At 41.7% G+C, this 16,474-nt stretch overlaps 1 protein-coding gene across 1 annotated transcript in view; it reads right to left on the reverse strand.

Annotated features, from left to right (window-relative positions):
* The window catches only part of LOC129113882 (protocadherin Fat 3), a 56,634-nt gene that overhangs the window by 24,442 nt on the left and 15,718 nt on the right, over positions 1-16,474 (reverse strand). Inside the window, 24 exon segments of the mRNA XM_054626366.1 lie at positions 40-178; positions 615-1,067; positions 1,798-2,018; positions 2,400-2,583; positions 2,723-2,830; positions 3,363-3,516; positions 3,787-4,151; positions 5,128-5,552; positions 5,555-5,657; positions 5,790-5,963; positions 6,038-6,388; positions 6,739-7,020; positions 7,146-7,260; positions 7,373-7,555; positions 7,704-7,825; positions 7,967-8,125; positions 8,331-8,545; positions 8,655-8,865; positions 9,068-9,343; positions 9,908-10,044; positions 11,393-11,464; positions 12,717-12,927; positions 14,323-14,637; positions 15,680-15,741. Coding sequence (XP_054482341.1) covers positions 40-178; positions 615-1,067; positions 1,798-2,018; positions 2,400-2,583; positions 2,723-2,830; positions 3,363-3,516; positions 3,787-4,151; positions 5,128-5,552; positions 5,555-5,657; positions 5,790-5,963; positions 6,038-6,388; positions 6,739-7,020; positions 7,146-7,260; positions 7,373-7,555; positions 7,704-7,825; positions 7,967-8,125; positions 8,331-8,545; positions 8,655-8,865; positions 9,068-9,343; positions 9,908-10,044; positions 11,393-11,464; positions 12,717-12,927; positions 14,323-14,637; positions 15,680-15,741 — 5,037 coding nt within the window.

The following is a 16,474-nucleotide window of genomic DNA, read 5'->3' on the forward strand; positions in this document are numbered from 1 at the left end:
CTCAAAACCCAAAAAGATAATACTCAGCTGAACTATCACACACCTGTCCATTAGAGCCCCAGTCTGGATCAAGCGCACGCACTTGGATCACTCTTGTCCCTAACGGCATCCCCTCCATCACTGTGGCTACGTAGGTGTTAGTCTCAAACACTGGCTTGTTGTCATTCACATCTAGGACCTGCAAAAAGTAATTTAAATTGCATTAAATTACATTGTTTTTATAATCATTTTTTAAATTGTACTTCACAATTTGAAGCAACTACAACAAAAGCTTGAACGGAAATGCATGTATTTGTTTCAAGTATTTACACATGCATGTTACTTTGAGATTGTACTTGCTCTCATATTTTGGAAACGTGCATTGCAAGAGCATGTTGAAACATCATTGATCATATTTTCGTACGGGCCATGTGTGGTCACTAACACAATCATTTATGATAAACTTTGTCTGACTCATTTTGACACAGTGTTTTTATCAGTTTGAGCACTTGGGTGCACTTAAATTCTCTTTTAATGCATTTAAAGGCTAAAATAAAAATCTAATTCAATAAAAGGTTTAATGAAAAATAGGAAACTAAAGGCTAATGGATTCTATATTTAACTTTATCACCAACCTTAACCTCCAGGTCTACAGTGGAGACAGACTCGATCAGGTCTTTTCTTGTTGTTGCCGCAACCTTAAAGCGGAAGATGCTGATGAGTTCATAGTCTAGCGGCTTGATCAGACGGATCAGACCCGTTTCCCTCTCCACCAGGAAGGTCCCTCCCTGGTTGCTGTCGAGCGTCTCTCCTCCGACTACAGTGAAGAACCCCGTCTGTCCAGGGACCACGTACACAGACCCCAGGGCTGTTCCAACTGCTGTGTCCTCGGGGATGGTGAAGGAGTACTGAGGCTGACTGAAGGAGGGAACAAAAGCATCTGGTGGGACGACGTGGATGAAGGCGGACACCAACGAGTGTTTGGCAGGAGAACCGCAGTCTGTAGCTTTGACAAAGAAGGACAGCACAGTCCCCTGGAGATGGTCCACGGTGCTTTTAGTCATCATCCAACCGCTGTCTGCCTCCACCTGTCCACCAGCAAAATCACAATTTAAATCAACTTTAGAGACAATAATCCTAGAGCTTTCTTTGTCCTTCAGTCTGAACTCAACTGTGATTGAGGCAACAGGTTCCTACTGTTTTATCCTCTTGTTTTCTGTTAAGGGCTTGAACTGGTTAGTATTATGTTTTATAAATTGTATCTGTCCATTTATTTCCACAAATCAGAGCATGGTAAACAATGTTATTTGAGCTTCCACTATGTACCCAAATAATATTTATATGCTACTGCTACCTCCTTGAAATTGATTCATATTAAATTAGCCTTTTAGACTAATGCTTATTGTTTAATTTACAGTCTTAGTTGTTTATTTACTCGTGGCTCATAATTGTGTTTCCCTTTGGAACAGCCAACAATGACCAAGGCATCAATCTAAATGTAACATAATTTTTAATTTGATGAGTAAAAATGTATAATAACAGTAACAGATGGCTGTTATCCAATGAAACGGGGAGCGTTTGTCCGGGAACATCTCTTAATTGAAAATCAGGGTTATAGCATAAATTATGAGTTTTAATATGATTACTCTCTTCATTTATTTAGGTTTGGATCTAGTTAGTCTTTGGGGTTTTTCCTTGAGTGAACTGAGAAGATGTGTGCAGCTCTATTAAAAGTGAGCATACAGCATCCAGCACAAGTATGTTTTTATAAAATAAAGCAATATAAAGTATAGAGTTAAAGAGCCGAAACATACTGACCTCAAGCACATCAACCAGTGAAAGGCGTGCCTCGCTGTAAAGTGAGTAGGTGATCACCCCATTCGACCCAGCATCAGCGTCAGTGGCTTGGATCTGTGTGACCAGGGAGCCTTTGGCAACGTTTGCTTTAATGCTCATACGGTACTCCACAGCTCTGAATCGAGGGGCATTGTCATTTTCATCAGCCAGAACCACTCGAACTGTGCAAAACGATGCACGGCCTGAAACATAATAATGAACATAAACGTCTGCTTATGGTTTTATCAGACGTACATTTTTTTAATACAGACCTTATATGCCTGAATATACTGTTTCATTCTCCTTTTAAGTCATTCTGGATGATATAATGTAATGCATCTGTAATGTGAATATGCTTAAATATTCATGAATTCTCAGTGAGGGATTTTATTATACGAAAGCTATCATCTTACAGGGGACACCTACAGTGCAAGAACAGTGACCAATCATGCATTAATGTCAGCCTTGGCCTGCCGGTTTTAGAGGTAGGACTTTTTTTCAATTTATGTATTGTATTATATTGGCTGCTGTTAAGATTATTTTTGTCAGGGAAATAGTTTTACAGTCAATGTCAAAAATAATACCTCCACCATCCAGGGCCATAATGGTCAGCACCATGTCCTTGTTAAGAGGGTTTTCTCTGTCTAATTTCTGAGAGGTGGATAAGACTCCATCTGCGTCAATGGTGAACTGAGTTTTCCCCAGGTCATTGATGAAGGAGTAGGTGATCTGGCCAAACAGCCCGGAGTCCTCATCTGTTGCACGAACCTGGAGGTCCATACAGAGATTCGGAAAATAATGTCAGGATGGTCATTAAAAGGTTCTAAAACATCCTCCATGGAGGGAGTTTCCTATTAAAAGTCCCGATGGAAACAATACTGAATGAGTATTAAGAAAGATAACTTACCTGAATGACCTTTGACCCTTCAGGGGCATTTTCCTGGACTTCAGCCAGGTAGAACCTCTGGCTGAACACTGGGCTGTACAGGTTGGCTCCCAGGACACGTACAATCACCTGGGGATCACCATCATCATTATAATCCACATCCCATCCATGTCTGCTGACATTTTGTTGATGCCATCACAAAAATCATCAATGGCTGATTTGTCAAACATGATCACATCAACATGCAAAGCAACCGTAAGAGCATCAGTCAGGCTTGAGACCAAATGGTGATTGATGCATCATGTCAGCAAAAGAATGGCATGTCATGTTATTGCTACGACATATGATGTAGACTACCAGAGATATGGGATACCAGAGACCACTTGTAATTAACCCTACGAGACAGATGTGATTTTTTTTTCCAGTTCGCAGCTCATTCTAACAGTAAATCTGATATGACAGGAACACACATTAACCTCCAACTGCAGAGGTGCTCAGCAGCTAGTGGTAAAACAGCCGTACCGGAGAGCTGGGAGTGTTTGTGATAAATTTGAAGCGATGGGTTGTTATAAAAGGTCAGTCGGTTTGCTACGTATAAACACTGCAAGGGTATAAAAAAAGAACAAATCCGTTGATAGAACTTTATTGTAAGTTGTCTCACCTGAGCAGTGCTGGTGAAGACTCCATCTGACACAGACACATTGAGTTGATACAAGAGTTTCATGCCTTGTCTCCTCTTGTTAGACAGACTGAGCACCCCTGTATCTGGCTCCATCATAAACATCATTTTCTCATTCCCAGATAGAATACTGTATCTAAAAAACAAATTAAAAAAAAGAGTGCAATAGTGTTTACGTTGTTCTATAATGTTGCGCTCAGAGGCTGCTGGAAACAGAAAATATCCACAAATGGAGTGAAACACAAAAACAAGATTGCCTAGAAGGAAATAAGCTTTTCGAAACATAATAAACTGAAAGGTTTAGTCAAAGATTCAACTGTGTTCAATGGGGAACATTGCCCAGAAATTCTCATCATCCATTTACAGAGAAAACACCACACCCACTACTTTATAAAACTTATTTTACCTCAGCCTCTGAGCATCACAGATGTCAGCATCCGACGCCTGAACACAAGTCACAAAGTGCCCTCGGGGAGCCAGCTCGCTGACAAAGGCCTCGTACATCGCTTGGCTGAAATTAGGTGGGTTGTCGTTTGTGTCAGAAACAGTCACGGTGACACTAACATCACTACTGAGGGCAGGGTCTCCACTGTCTGTTGCTCTGACAATGAAGTTGTAGCGTTGGATGAGCTCATAGTCGAGCAGGCGTGCCGTGTATACCAATCCGCTGTTACTGTCAATTTGGAAGTAGTCGGTGCTGTTGTAGATGTCAGATAGGATCTGGTAACTCACCAGGGCATTCTTCTCTGAATCTTGGTCTTGGGCAGACACCTACAGGGAGAGTAACATACAATCTTACAGTCCCTCATGCATTATTCAGAATATGGTCTGATTTGTTCAGCCTTACATACGCTATAGCTACCCACACTCGAGTCCAAATAACAAAAAAAAAGAAATAAAGTTCTGTGTTTTGCTGAAATACTGCATCTAAAACCACAGCAAAACAAAGTCCAGCATATGGCATGGTCATTTTGTTGGAGTACAACACTTTTGAAACAAAAGCATACAGTTTTACTTTACGTTTAACTATTGTAAGGTTTTTAATTACAAAAACATTTAAATGAAAATAATCTAAATAGTGTGATATTCATGTTGAGGTTGAGGGACTAAGTTGGTTCGATCAATTGTTTTGAATTGCGTTAACAAAATGAAACAGATTTTCATAATAATATTTTTTTTACTTTAACACACAAAAAAAGCTAATTTAGTTAATTGTTAAGTCCATCAGTGCTACTAAGTGATGATAAGCCAGGAGCCAGAAACATGCATTTACAATGCATGACCAGTATTGCAATACCAATGAGCACATGCATGAGTATTTTAAGGAATGATAAACATTCATGTAATCCAAAATTCTTAGATTGCCTGCCTGATTGTTGCTAAATTTCAACAATATAGTAAAAATAAGGCAATAACCTATTTTAATGACTCTGAACTTCAACAAAATTGCTTCAGGAACCATGAATTCAATAATTTGGTGTCTTATAAATAATCTTGTCCAAACATGTTTCTCAGTGCAACAACGACACTGGTCTATTATTCGCTAAAGGTCAAGTGCATCCAGTGGGAAATTTCTAGGGAAATATCCGGTATCTTTTCATAAATAAATGATTTGGCATCTAATATTCATGTACTGATGCAAGACTGCTGAAGTGAGTCTTAAGCGTAAACAATTATTTAGTAAGAGTACACAATGGACTCACTCAATAAACACAAGACACACACACACACACACACACACACACACCTGTAACACGGCCGTTCCGATCATGGAGTTCTCAGTGAGCACAGCGGAGTATGAGGTGTTCTGAAACAGTGGCGGGTTATCATTCACATCCAGAACGACAATGTCCACATCAACCTCAGACCTTGCTCCTGACAGAGTATCTGTAGCCTTCACCGTTAACCGGTAGTACTGAGTGGTCTCATAGTCTAACAGATAAATCACACTGATGATTCCCGTGTCAAAGCCAATGTCAAATTGGAGGGAAGGGTCTCCATCTGTGATGGTGAAGATGACGTTCTGGCCTTCAGGACTGGTGGCATTGATACACAGGACTGAGGTGGAGACAGCCACATCCTCTCTGACAGTGACACCATAGAAGGGCTTGTCGAACACCGGCATGGCTTTATTTACTACCGTAACAGGCAGCTCTACCTCACTGGACAGAGGGGGAAGCCACGATCAGTGGCCACAAGGACCACCTTGTACTCTGCGTTGGATAAGTCTGCCTCAAAGGCTCTCTTTAAAGTCAGCTCTCCTGTCACAGGGTTCACCTGCATGAAATATATAAATGCATGTTTGTAACATGAAGTGCATAAGAATGTAAAACATCCATGGCTTTTCAAATGTATAGCCCACCATATAAGAGTTAGAAAACATTTAATAGCAGAAAAGTGTCAAATTACCTGAAAGTTTCTATGCTGGTCCTTCAGGCTGTATGTCACATCTCCATTCAGACCGTAGTCCTGATCAGTGGCTGATACCCTGAAAATAGCTGATCCTGGCTCTGCTTCCACCTGCACTGCAGCGTAGTAAGGGAGGTTCACAAACTCTGGAGCGTTGTCGTTCACGTCCTCCACCTAGAGAAAGAACGGTTATTTTAGGAAAATCAAAGGGGTCAGTGTAAAGAAAGGAAAAATAAAAAGACACCCACCTCAACTTGCACAGTCACTCTCGCCACCCTCAGTATCTCATCTTCTCTGCTGACCTCCACCACCAACTCGTAACTGTCCTTATCCTCCCGGTCAAAAGGCACACCAGTGGTGAGCACCACTCCACAGGTGGGCCGGATGGTGAAGCATCCACTGGGGTTCAACAGAGTGTACTTTAGTGGTTCGTTGAGGCGGTGGCCAACTGTGTTGACAACAGTCACTATGGTGACATTAGGTATGTTCTCTGGGATGGAGGCGGAGTAGAACGGGAAGGTGAAGAGAAGTCCACTGTCTATAGCTTCTCTGACAAGCACTGTGACCGTTGCCGTGCTGGAAAAACGTCCGTCCCATACCTTAAAACAAACATATAGAGAAGGGTAAGAGTGCCTTGTTGGGCCCCCAGCACTGAGTGGGAAAGTGTTCTTTGCATTTCTTTGACAGTTTACTAATGCAGATGATGTAATGCTGTGTATTCAATTAGACTTTGCATGCATTGCCTTTCCCTTTCTCAGCAAAAATAACAAAACAGCCCTAGGGCATGGATACCTGGAGATTACTTATCTGTGCTCTGACCTCCCTGTAGAAAGCATTATTAGGTGAGCCAGATAAAGCCAACTGCATGCTGTTTATCTAAGCTTCACAAGACACTTAAACATTATATTTATGTGCCATGTTCACTGAACACTTGTAGCCAATCACTTACCTTCACATTAAAGCGGTAACGGTCTTTGCTCAGGTTCTGATTGATCACAGTCACAACTCCGGTGTAGCGCTCCACAGAGAAGTACTCCGCATTGCTGTCCACCAGAGAGTAAGCCAGCTTAGAGGTCATGGACTTGTCAGGGTTCAGGGTGAGGTCAGAGGTCATATCGGGGTCAAAGGCCTCAACCTTTAGAACCTCGACCCCCACATAGGTTGGCAGGAGGAGTACTGTCTCGTAAGTCTCCTGTGACATCTTTGGAGGCGAATCATTGATGTTGATCACCTAGGACGTCGTATCCAGAGTGAAAATAATTAAATTGCAATTTAATTAAATTAAATACAAGAATCAAAGTGAGTCAAAAATGGTTCATGAAGCAGTGAAAGCTGATTCATATGCCATTGACTTACCTTTATAACAACCTCTGCTGGGCTGTCAGCACTCAGCGGAGGCTGACCACTGTCCCTAACATGAACCCGGAAGAGGAACTCTGAGAAGGTCTCATAGTCCAGAGTGGCAATTGTTCTAAAAATTAAGAAAAATTGAAATAAGAAGAAGTTCAAAAAGTATGAGATATTGTAAGCAGGTGAATCAGACATCCTTAAGATTTTTTGCAGTTGGTCTGGTTTCTACCTACCGAATTGATCCAGTCCCAGAGTCCACGCTGAAAAACGTACGAGCGGTCTCATCTACAATCTGGAACACTAACAGGGCGTTGTGATTGCGGTCTCTGTCGGTCGCCTGGATGACCAAAGGCTTACCATCCTCTCCCACGACCACACTGTTGACTGGAGCAGCCTCACTGATTGCACCCACATACCTGTTCAGATAAAAAGAGGGCACTGCTGTAAAAGCTATATTTCAATCACTCCAGAAAAAATCCATGTTGTCAGGCCTCAACACAGCTCAGCAAACAACAGAGGAGAATGTCAGTACAAAAGCTCTCCTCTTTTGACAAACACTGATACCTGATTTGTTGAAAGACTGGCGGGCTGTCATTGACATCCCCCACCTGGACGATGACAGTGGTGCTGGCCTCCACTCCAGCCATGCTCAGGGCATGCACCACCAGAAAGTAGGATGTCGTTTGCTGGCAAAACAAAATGATGCAGAGAGTAATAAGTGCCATCTTAAAATTCTGTGTGCCGCTCCTTCTGTCAACACTGAACTTTGGCAAAATCGTATTTATGCATTTATACGCTTTCTAGTTGAAACACGTTCATCAGTAAACCTCAAAGTCGAGTAGTCTTCGAGTGCTGATTACACCAGTATGTTGGTTGATGAAGAAGCAGTGCTCCTCGTTGCCCCTGGTGATGTCATATATGAGTGCTGAGCGACTGAGCGCGCTAACAGTGGTCACATATGTTCCAATAGTGCTGTTCTCCATTATCTGTAAAGGCAAAGACATCGGTTATAACATTTAAGGCACTTTGGCGAGTTATGTGCACATTGTCAGCAGTGATATTTTCCTACTGTATAGCTGTCTAGAGATTTACCATTAATCCCTACCAGCTTTTCTTTTTTCAAACTATCACTCCCTTCCCACACCTCTCCCCCATGCACCCATCCTTTAAGTCAGCCATCTATCTCTTTACCTCAGCCTGATACTCATTCTGAGAGAATTTGGGTTGGGAGAAGTCGGAGAGTATCAAGGAGATGCGGGCTGAAGCGGTGGCCATTAATGGAGGAAATCCACTGTCTGTGACCCGCACAGTGAGGGTGTAAAAGCCCACAGAGGTGATGTCCAAATCCCTGGCAACGAATATAAGGCCTGTTTCATTATCGATTCCAAACACACCACCGGTGTTCCCTGTAAGTAGTGGAAAGGTTAAAGACATCATTACTAGTAAATACGCGAAAAACGAATTTGAATCCCAATTTGTTGTCCTCTGAAAAAGCATATTAAATCCAGTCCACACCTGCTTCCATGGTATAAGTGAGTTGCCCATTTATCCCATTGTCTTTGTCTAAGGCTGTCACTTGTAGTACTGAAGTGCCTATGGGAGATGACTCATAGGCCACAGCATCATATACGGTGCTGGTGAAGTAGGGGATGTTATCATTGGAGTCCTCCACCGCCACCAGGATACGAGCCAGGTCACGGTTAAATGGAAACTCCTGATCCTTGACCTGGAGTGAAATGAGAGATGAATACGGATAGCGTTGTAGGAGAACATAAATGAAAGAAATCCGCTAAAATTAAGTAAGAGAAGCATAGTTCCCAAGAGGAGAATAAATTGGAAGAGAGCAGAGGTACACACATACAGTAACACATAGAGATTAATGGCAACAGCCAACCAGGCACACACAGAAGCACATATTTCTTCCTCACCATAATAGTGAGGATGTGCTGTGTTCTGGCCTCGTAGTCCAGACTGTCTGCAGTGTAGACAACCCCCGTACCAGGATTGACCCGGAACAGTCTCATACTGACTGGGTCTACACTGCCATACATGGAGAAGCTCAGACGGGCACGCTCGTCCATGTCTGACGCTCTAACCCGCAGTAGCTCCATGTCCAGTGGTGCATCCTCTGAGACACTGACATCATAGGCCGGCTGTGAGAAGACCGGAGGGTTGTCGTTGCTGTCCAGTATTCGGATGAACACCTGAGTGACAAAGGAAAAGTTTGAAAAGTAATTGGGGTGGGTACAGAGTAGAACAAAGTTTGCTTAAATGTCTGATAATATATAACACAGTTGTAGGGTAGTGTTACCCTATGAATTTTTTATTTGCAAGCTGGAGATAATAGTATTTACACTAAATGTCTTTCGTCGAAGCACTAGTTATTAGCTATTTTTTCTAGCTGGACAAGGTTTTTTTCTCAGAGGGATGTAATTGTGCTGCATTTTTTATGAACACAAACGTTTGACCTGTATTTGCACAGGCTAATCCCATTAATCCATTGATATCAAGGATTTCCCTTACAAGGCAGACCTAGTGAGCCAGCCAAGACAGCAGGCGCACAGGAAATGTCAAAGAGAGAGCAACAAAAAGCAAATTTCATAGTCAGTGAGAGATCATTTCAGAAAAAAGGGAGTGCAAGCGTAGGAAGGACGAAAGCTGAGAGCAAAAAGCTCCCCCAGGAAGGGGTAACAATAATTTAATTCGATGTGGGTCTGGAGTGTGTATGAAGCAGTGCCAATGCATTACAAAATCCCAAGTGTGCATACCTGTGCTGTGGCAAAGTTGGTCCCGTCGGTCACCTGTACAGTCATGTTGTAAACAGATTGCACCTCTGCATCCAGGGGCTTTGCAACGACTAGAGTTCCCACCCCCACTTGAAGGTCAAACTGCATGTCAAAGCTCCCTGGAATCACGCACAAAACACACACATACACACACAGTCATTCAGTATTCACGTTGTGTGCCAAACTCAGGTGCTCTAAGTTATTACTGTGTAATTGTTTTGGCCAGGTGCCTGCGTCTGGAGCTGGAGGGTCCGTGAAATAAAATGAACTGAAATGCAATGCAATGTAGCGCCGAACCCACTTGGCAGTCAGGGAGCTGTTAACAGCCACACAAACATCTGTCTTATCACTCCAAAACACAACCCATCTCAGGGATCAAAAACCTGCAGCCGGGTCTTTTCCACAGGCAGTGAGTGTACAGTTTAGAGGCTTAATGTTTGATTATAGTGAGGGAGAGGACTGATACGTGTTAGGTATTCAGTACCATCCTTCGTCTCATTCCAGCTTCTCTCCCCAGATATCTGGGAGCTTGAGCTCTCCTCAGCATATGAATACTGATTGGGCATTTTTCACAGGAGCACTGATGCGTGTTGAGTTGTAGCAAACCAAAGGGATTGGCTTTTTTTAAGGATGTGAGGTTGGTCAATATTACACTATGATCTCACAGTATTAGGAAATACAAAAATCACAGTCTGTAGTCTTTGAATAAAGAGATGTATAGTGTTTCTTTCCTGTATATAAGAGGTGCCTCTTGGGGATCGTTCATGCTTCTTTTACAAACGGCAATACAAAATCTGAACAGGTGGTTATACAGTATATGTATGCAGAATAATTGATGTAGTAGGAGTCAACAAATTACGACTTGGTTTTGAAACGTTTGGACCTAAATGTTTTGACACCTTATTCTAATAACAAACCTTGTTTGCATCAGATTTTATGCTATGAAACACATGAAAGACAACCCACACAAAACATACAAACTGAGAAGTCAAAGAACTAAAAAAAAACAACTGTGACAAAGAGTAACACACTTCCCCTATTGTAACAAGATGTGCTGGGTTTGTCTGTAACTGCAGAAAGATCATCAGACAGACTCATATTGAAATATATGTGGTTATGGGCCATAACGTCACATCATATTCTGGTATAGTTTCAAAGAGATTTCCATATAGAGAAGTCTATCTGAGGACAAAAACACTACAGTTAAACGCAAACTGTGTCAAGCGCTTCCCCATTCACTTTCCAACGTAGCAGCATAATAGCTTAATTAATGATATGAACCTGTCCTGCCTGGGCAAAGACAACAAACTAGTGCTGTTAGTGTGGAGTGTTTTTTTAAAACTCAGATCAACCTGTCTTTGGCCAAATAAGGTCCTGGTACTGTTTGCTGCATTTCCTGACTTTTCTGAATTTCTCCAGACCTGGGGTATTTGAGAAAGGCGTGTGGCAAAATGACTTTGACCAGACCTGTGTCAAGTGAGCAGTTTCTTCCACATGCATTCTGAGGAATGTAGAACGTTTCTTTGGCAACCCGTCCGCCTTAACGGTAAAAGAGAGAGGGAGAAGGACAGAAAAAAAGAGATTATGAATATTTAGGGAGTCAAGGATATTCTTGTGATCAAAGGTCTGAACTTATCTACATTATATACAGCACTCTGCAAAGTCAACCTGGGACAATGTGATTTAATCAGGGATGATATTCAAGTATGGTTCTTGAAATTTGAGAGAAAAAGATGATCATCATGCTTTTTACTTTTTTAATGAACTTTTCCTGCACAATAACTCCACTGATATCCATAGTAAGAGTGGAACAGGAATAAAACGTCACATTTTCATCGCATTTTCTGTATCTTTGATGTGCATGACTGCAAAAGAATAATCAACTAATCAACTAATTATCAACTCACTTTCATATTAACATGCAAGTAAGGGACCTGGGTCTCTTGAAAGATGTTTAATTGAGTAGCAATCAACAATGAGCTTTTCACTGATAACCCTTTCGTAGATTTGAACCAAGGGGCTAGATAGAGCTCACCAGTTTCAAACAAGCAGACAGGTATAGAGCCAGGACGCTCCTCAGAAGATTAAATTGTTGCCACTAGAGCCACAGCAGCAGCTGAAGCCATCCTTTTATTTTTATATTTTCTATAGTTTTATAAAGACAATTCCCTTTTGCCTTTGTACAATTAATTAACTACAGAATGTGTCATAAGCCTTTTTTATTTACAAGCTAATTTAGATTGTGAACAGTTCCTCTCCAGCAGCATGGGTAATGGAGATCAACATAAATATGTCCAAGTTACAGCAAAGCTGTTATGGAGGTCTGTGGGGAAGCCTGCAGTTTGAATCAAGAAATGTAACATTTGCAAATGTTTACACTGCATGGTGTAAATTGCTTCGCCTCCAGTGTAGTGTGTTGGTTCTGGCTCATCCAGGTCAGGTCTGGACTAAAAAGCATCCGTCAAAAGCATTATCATGATATTGATAAATTCTGTTCAAACTACTTTTTTCATCCCTCATCCCTTTATACCTCAATTCAAGGTAAACTGACTTGATCTCTTCTCTCTCAGTCACAAGTGGTCAAAAATCTGATGAAAACCAAATGTCCTTTTTTAATATAATTAAAATCAATTTCAATTATAATACACGAAAATAATCATTACATTTTTGAATGTGTGGCTAGAAATCCTGAATAAATGCATTTGAATGAACATGACAGCACAACAAAATTTGGAAGTATGGATTACGCTCTGGTCTGTTAGTTTAGTATCTCACATAAATTTTCTCTTACCGATGATATTGAACCAGACAGGCGCGCTTGACTGGCTGACAGCGACTACTCCCACCGGCTGAGCTACAGCAGCTGTCTCCGAGATAGAGAAATTGTAGTACCTCTGGGTGAATAGTAGGGGCACAGGCGAGGGGACAGGTTTACGAATCCACTCTACATGGAGTTTGACAGTGGACCATAATGGGGGATCACCGCTGTCCTCCGCTTTAATCTAAGAGTAGGGAACAATAATGAGAAACATGACATTCAGCTGACACATGCAGGGGCCAATGATTCATGACATTTAAGCAAAACTCAGAATCAATGATAAGCCAGACTGGGAAAAAATATATTTCACAAGTGAAAAGAGTCAATTTGCCGTAATATAGATTTCCCACTAAACTGGATTTCGTGTTATGTTAGTATGTATGCATTCAGGGCAAGCAAACATGGAGAATGTGTTAGAATTCTGTCCACAGATCGTGAAAACTAAACGTATGAGCGCTATGCTCATCTTCAGTCATGGCACCTACATGTACTTACACCTACACATCAGCGACAACCTCCCCTCCATAAATGATATTTTATTTAACCTCAAAATTGATTCCAGCAATTACAGTTTAATGGGATGGCTGTCCTTGCCTTACTTCAAATGGCTCACTCTGCCTTTCTCACATTAGATGGGAAAAGCATTAGCCACAATATATGAACTACCTCTTTGGAGAAACCTATAGGAGAGGTAATTGTAAAATATGCTGTTATAAGTGGTGCTCATTTAAGACCAGAGCCTGTGAGCCAAATACATCAGTTAAACTATTATTTGCTTTCGGGAACAGAATTATCCCAAATATAAAGAAACACAGCTGAAAGAGAGAAATTGGTGTGTTTGTTGTCTATGATACTCTCATGTCACACATGAGCTCTTTTCCACTGAAACTGAGCAAAAGCTCAAAGGTCACATGGGCAGGACCGACTGATCAGTGAATCAGATGCATAAGAAAAGTCTGGTGTCTGCAGCATATAAAAGGGGATGGAGCATGATGAATACATTGTAAGTATGAATAATTGGGTATGCAAATAAAGCTACAAAAACTGTAATTTGTGTATGTGTTCACGGAGAGGCCTTTTATGCCAGAGTATCATAACTGCTCTGTGTCACCTGATGTGAATAAACACAACTTTAGCTGTGCCGCTCCACCTACCTTGGCACGTTTGAGTTCATTGGCCATGTAAAACACCCAAAAAACAACAAGCTCAAATACCTGGACTTGTGCCCAATGAAAAAGGAACAGTGTGATTGTGATTGCTTCTCCCAAATTTGCAACTGCATGAAAGTTGAGCAATATAAACTAATGAAACCTCAAGTGGCTATGAAGTAAGTTGTAGCAAGACATAAAAAATTAATTTGAATAGCAGCACTCAGGAAGTGGAAAGAGAGGAGCGTTGTGTCTGAAAGGAGTCTTGTCCCTAGTTAGACAATCGGCAGTCTGTAATTTAAACTATAGATTTATTCTCTCCTATGAGTGCTGTGTTTTAGCTGAAATATGTCACTGGCCTAGTTTAGACCAAAAAGCACTTAAATAAAGATCAATAATAAAAAAAAAGAAACCCGGTGTATGAAACTCACAGTGAGGATATCATAGCTTCCCGCTGTCACCATCTTCTTTGATGACACCATCGCAGTCCTGGGGTCAATACTGAACTTTTCATCCGCGTTACCATCGACGATGCTGTAGGTGATGTTGCCATTGGCACCAAGGTCACGGTCATAAGCGAAGACACGGTACACCTGTTCGCCACGTTTGTTGCGGTCTCGTTCGGTCAAGCTGATGCGGTAGGTGACCTCCGGGAAGGTGGGCGGGTTGTCGTTTTCATCCTCAATGTGAACTATGACCCACACGGTAGACTGGCGGATGGCGACTGGGCCGTCAATAACTGTTACCTGAGGACGTGTACGACCACACATACAAAAACAAAATCATAGAGGAAGTCATAGAGATGCATCATTGTCTCTTAAACATGTTTTGTCATTTATGCAGGATTTGCATACATTTATTAACACAACTCCCACTGTGTGGCTGAGCTCATGACAAATCTCTTTGTATTATTGATCGCCTGGAGGCAGAGGTCTGATCACTGATCAATTGGATCAGATCAGGGTGAACACCAGTGCTGTCAGCCTGACTGCTCACCAGACTATTCATTTCCAAACAGGCAGCATAGACTGGCATGGCTATTGAAATCGCAGGACAGGACAGGACGATGTTCAACAAAGGCTTCTGTGCCCCCAATTTCAAACTCCATTTAGGTGGGAATGTTCAAGTATATGATGCCGTTAGATGCAAGCGTCCTTCTACATCTTTTGCTGTTTTCATCTTGTAGTGAGTTTTCATACACTGGGTTCTTATTACACACTGGGGCTGAACAAAGCAAGCACAGGGAGTTATTGAGTCTAGACAAGTCAATTGGCAAAACAGAAACAAAACACCAAGCTGCACTACCGTGGGTCAGCTGTGGGTTATTTCATTCCATTTTGCAGAAGGGCAAAGTTCTGGTAGATTCAACAGCTCCTACTAAATTGTAAGAGAAGTCTGGGGAAGTAGAAGTTTCCCCGTGTCTCTGAAGTGGAATGTCTATGATTATCAGGTTCATCTGCATGCAGAGCAGCAGAAGCAACAGAAATGGTAATCAGTGAGCTATCTGTATGCCCAGTGTCTGCGCTTATCAAATGTCGGGTAGACCAACTCCTCTCCCCCCTATTCCCGTCCTGAGTAGAGAAGATAACCAATGATGAATGATTACATTTAGAAATTCCTAAACCTGGGGCCCAAAACTAGAGCCATTTATCACAGTTTATGGAGCCTTGAGGGCCTGCCAGGGTTGTCCTCCACCCAGTTTCTGTTAATAGTAGGCTGTGGCAGGTGTAATGGCGAGATAAATAATAATACTATGAACCAATGCACACTGTTTAGGTTATTCTGTACCTCTAAGAAGTGCTCTGCCTGTTGCTCTCTGTCCAGTTTCCTCGCAGTTGTCGTGATCAGCCCTGAAAAACGTAAAAGAGCAACTTTAGATTATAAAAACACAGATGATAAAGATACGATACAAGCTTACAGATGCCGTCTCTTCATCATTTAGAGTGAATACAAGTTTCATAAAAGATTTATCATATCTCTTAATAAGTTTACAAACCCTATACTTGTATTAGAAAGTCTTGTACTTAAAAATGATGTATGTGAATGCGCACACATACACACATAAAAAGCTATAGCCTGCAGCCCTAGCAGAGATGACAGCATTTGGCACATGTGCACACTGTATAGCTGAGGGTCATTCAGTCGGCCAGCATGCCACCAGGACGGAGGGAAACTAGCGAGGCTATTGATAATAGCTTCAATCGAACCAGATTATTCCGATGACGTTGAGACGGTTTGACAAACACTAGCGGGCAGATCACTGACACAGCAGCTCAATTTTTCCTTTATTTCTTTCTTTTTTTGGGTGTTCTTTTTTCAGTGATTTCTTATTTTACATTTATTTTCTATCTCACTGTCAGTGTACATTTAGAATAACAGTACACACACACACACACACACACACACACACACACACACACACACACACACACACACACACACACACACACACACACACACACACACACACACACACACACACACACACAAAAAAAAAATGCAGGCATTGATTCATAAACAGATTAATTCCCCCTATAAGACTTTTGTTTTGCAGAATAAATTAATGTTGTTGATCACAATCCT

The sequence above is a fragment of the Anoplopoma fimbria genome, chromosome 24 (genome assembly GCF_027596085.1).
Source record: "Anoplopoma fimbria isolate UVic2021 breed Golden Eagle Sablefish chromosome 24, Afim_UVic_2022, whole genome shotgun sequence".
Classification (NCBI taxonomy): domain Eukaryota; kingdom Metazoa; phylum Chordata; class Actinopteri; order Perciformes; family Anoplopomatidae; genus Anoplopoma; species Anoplopoma fimbria.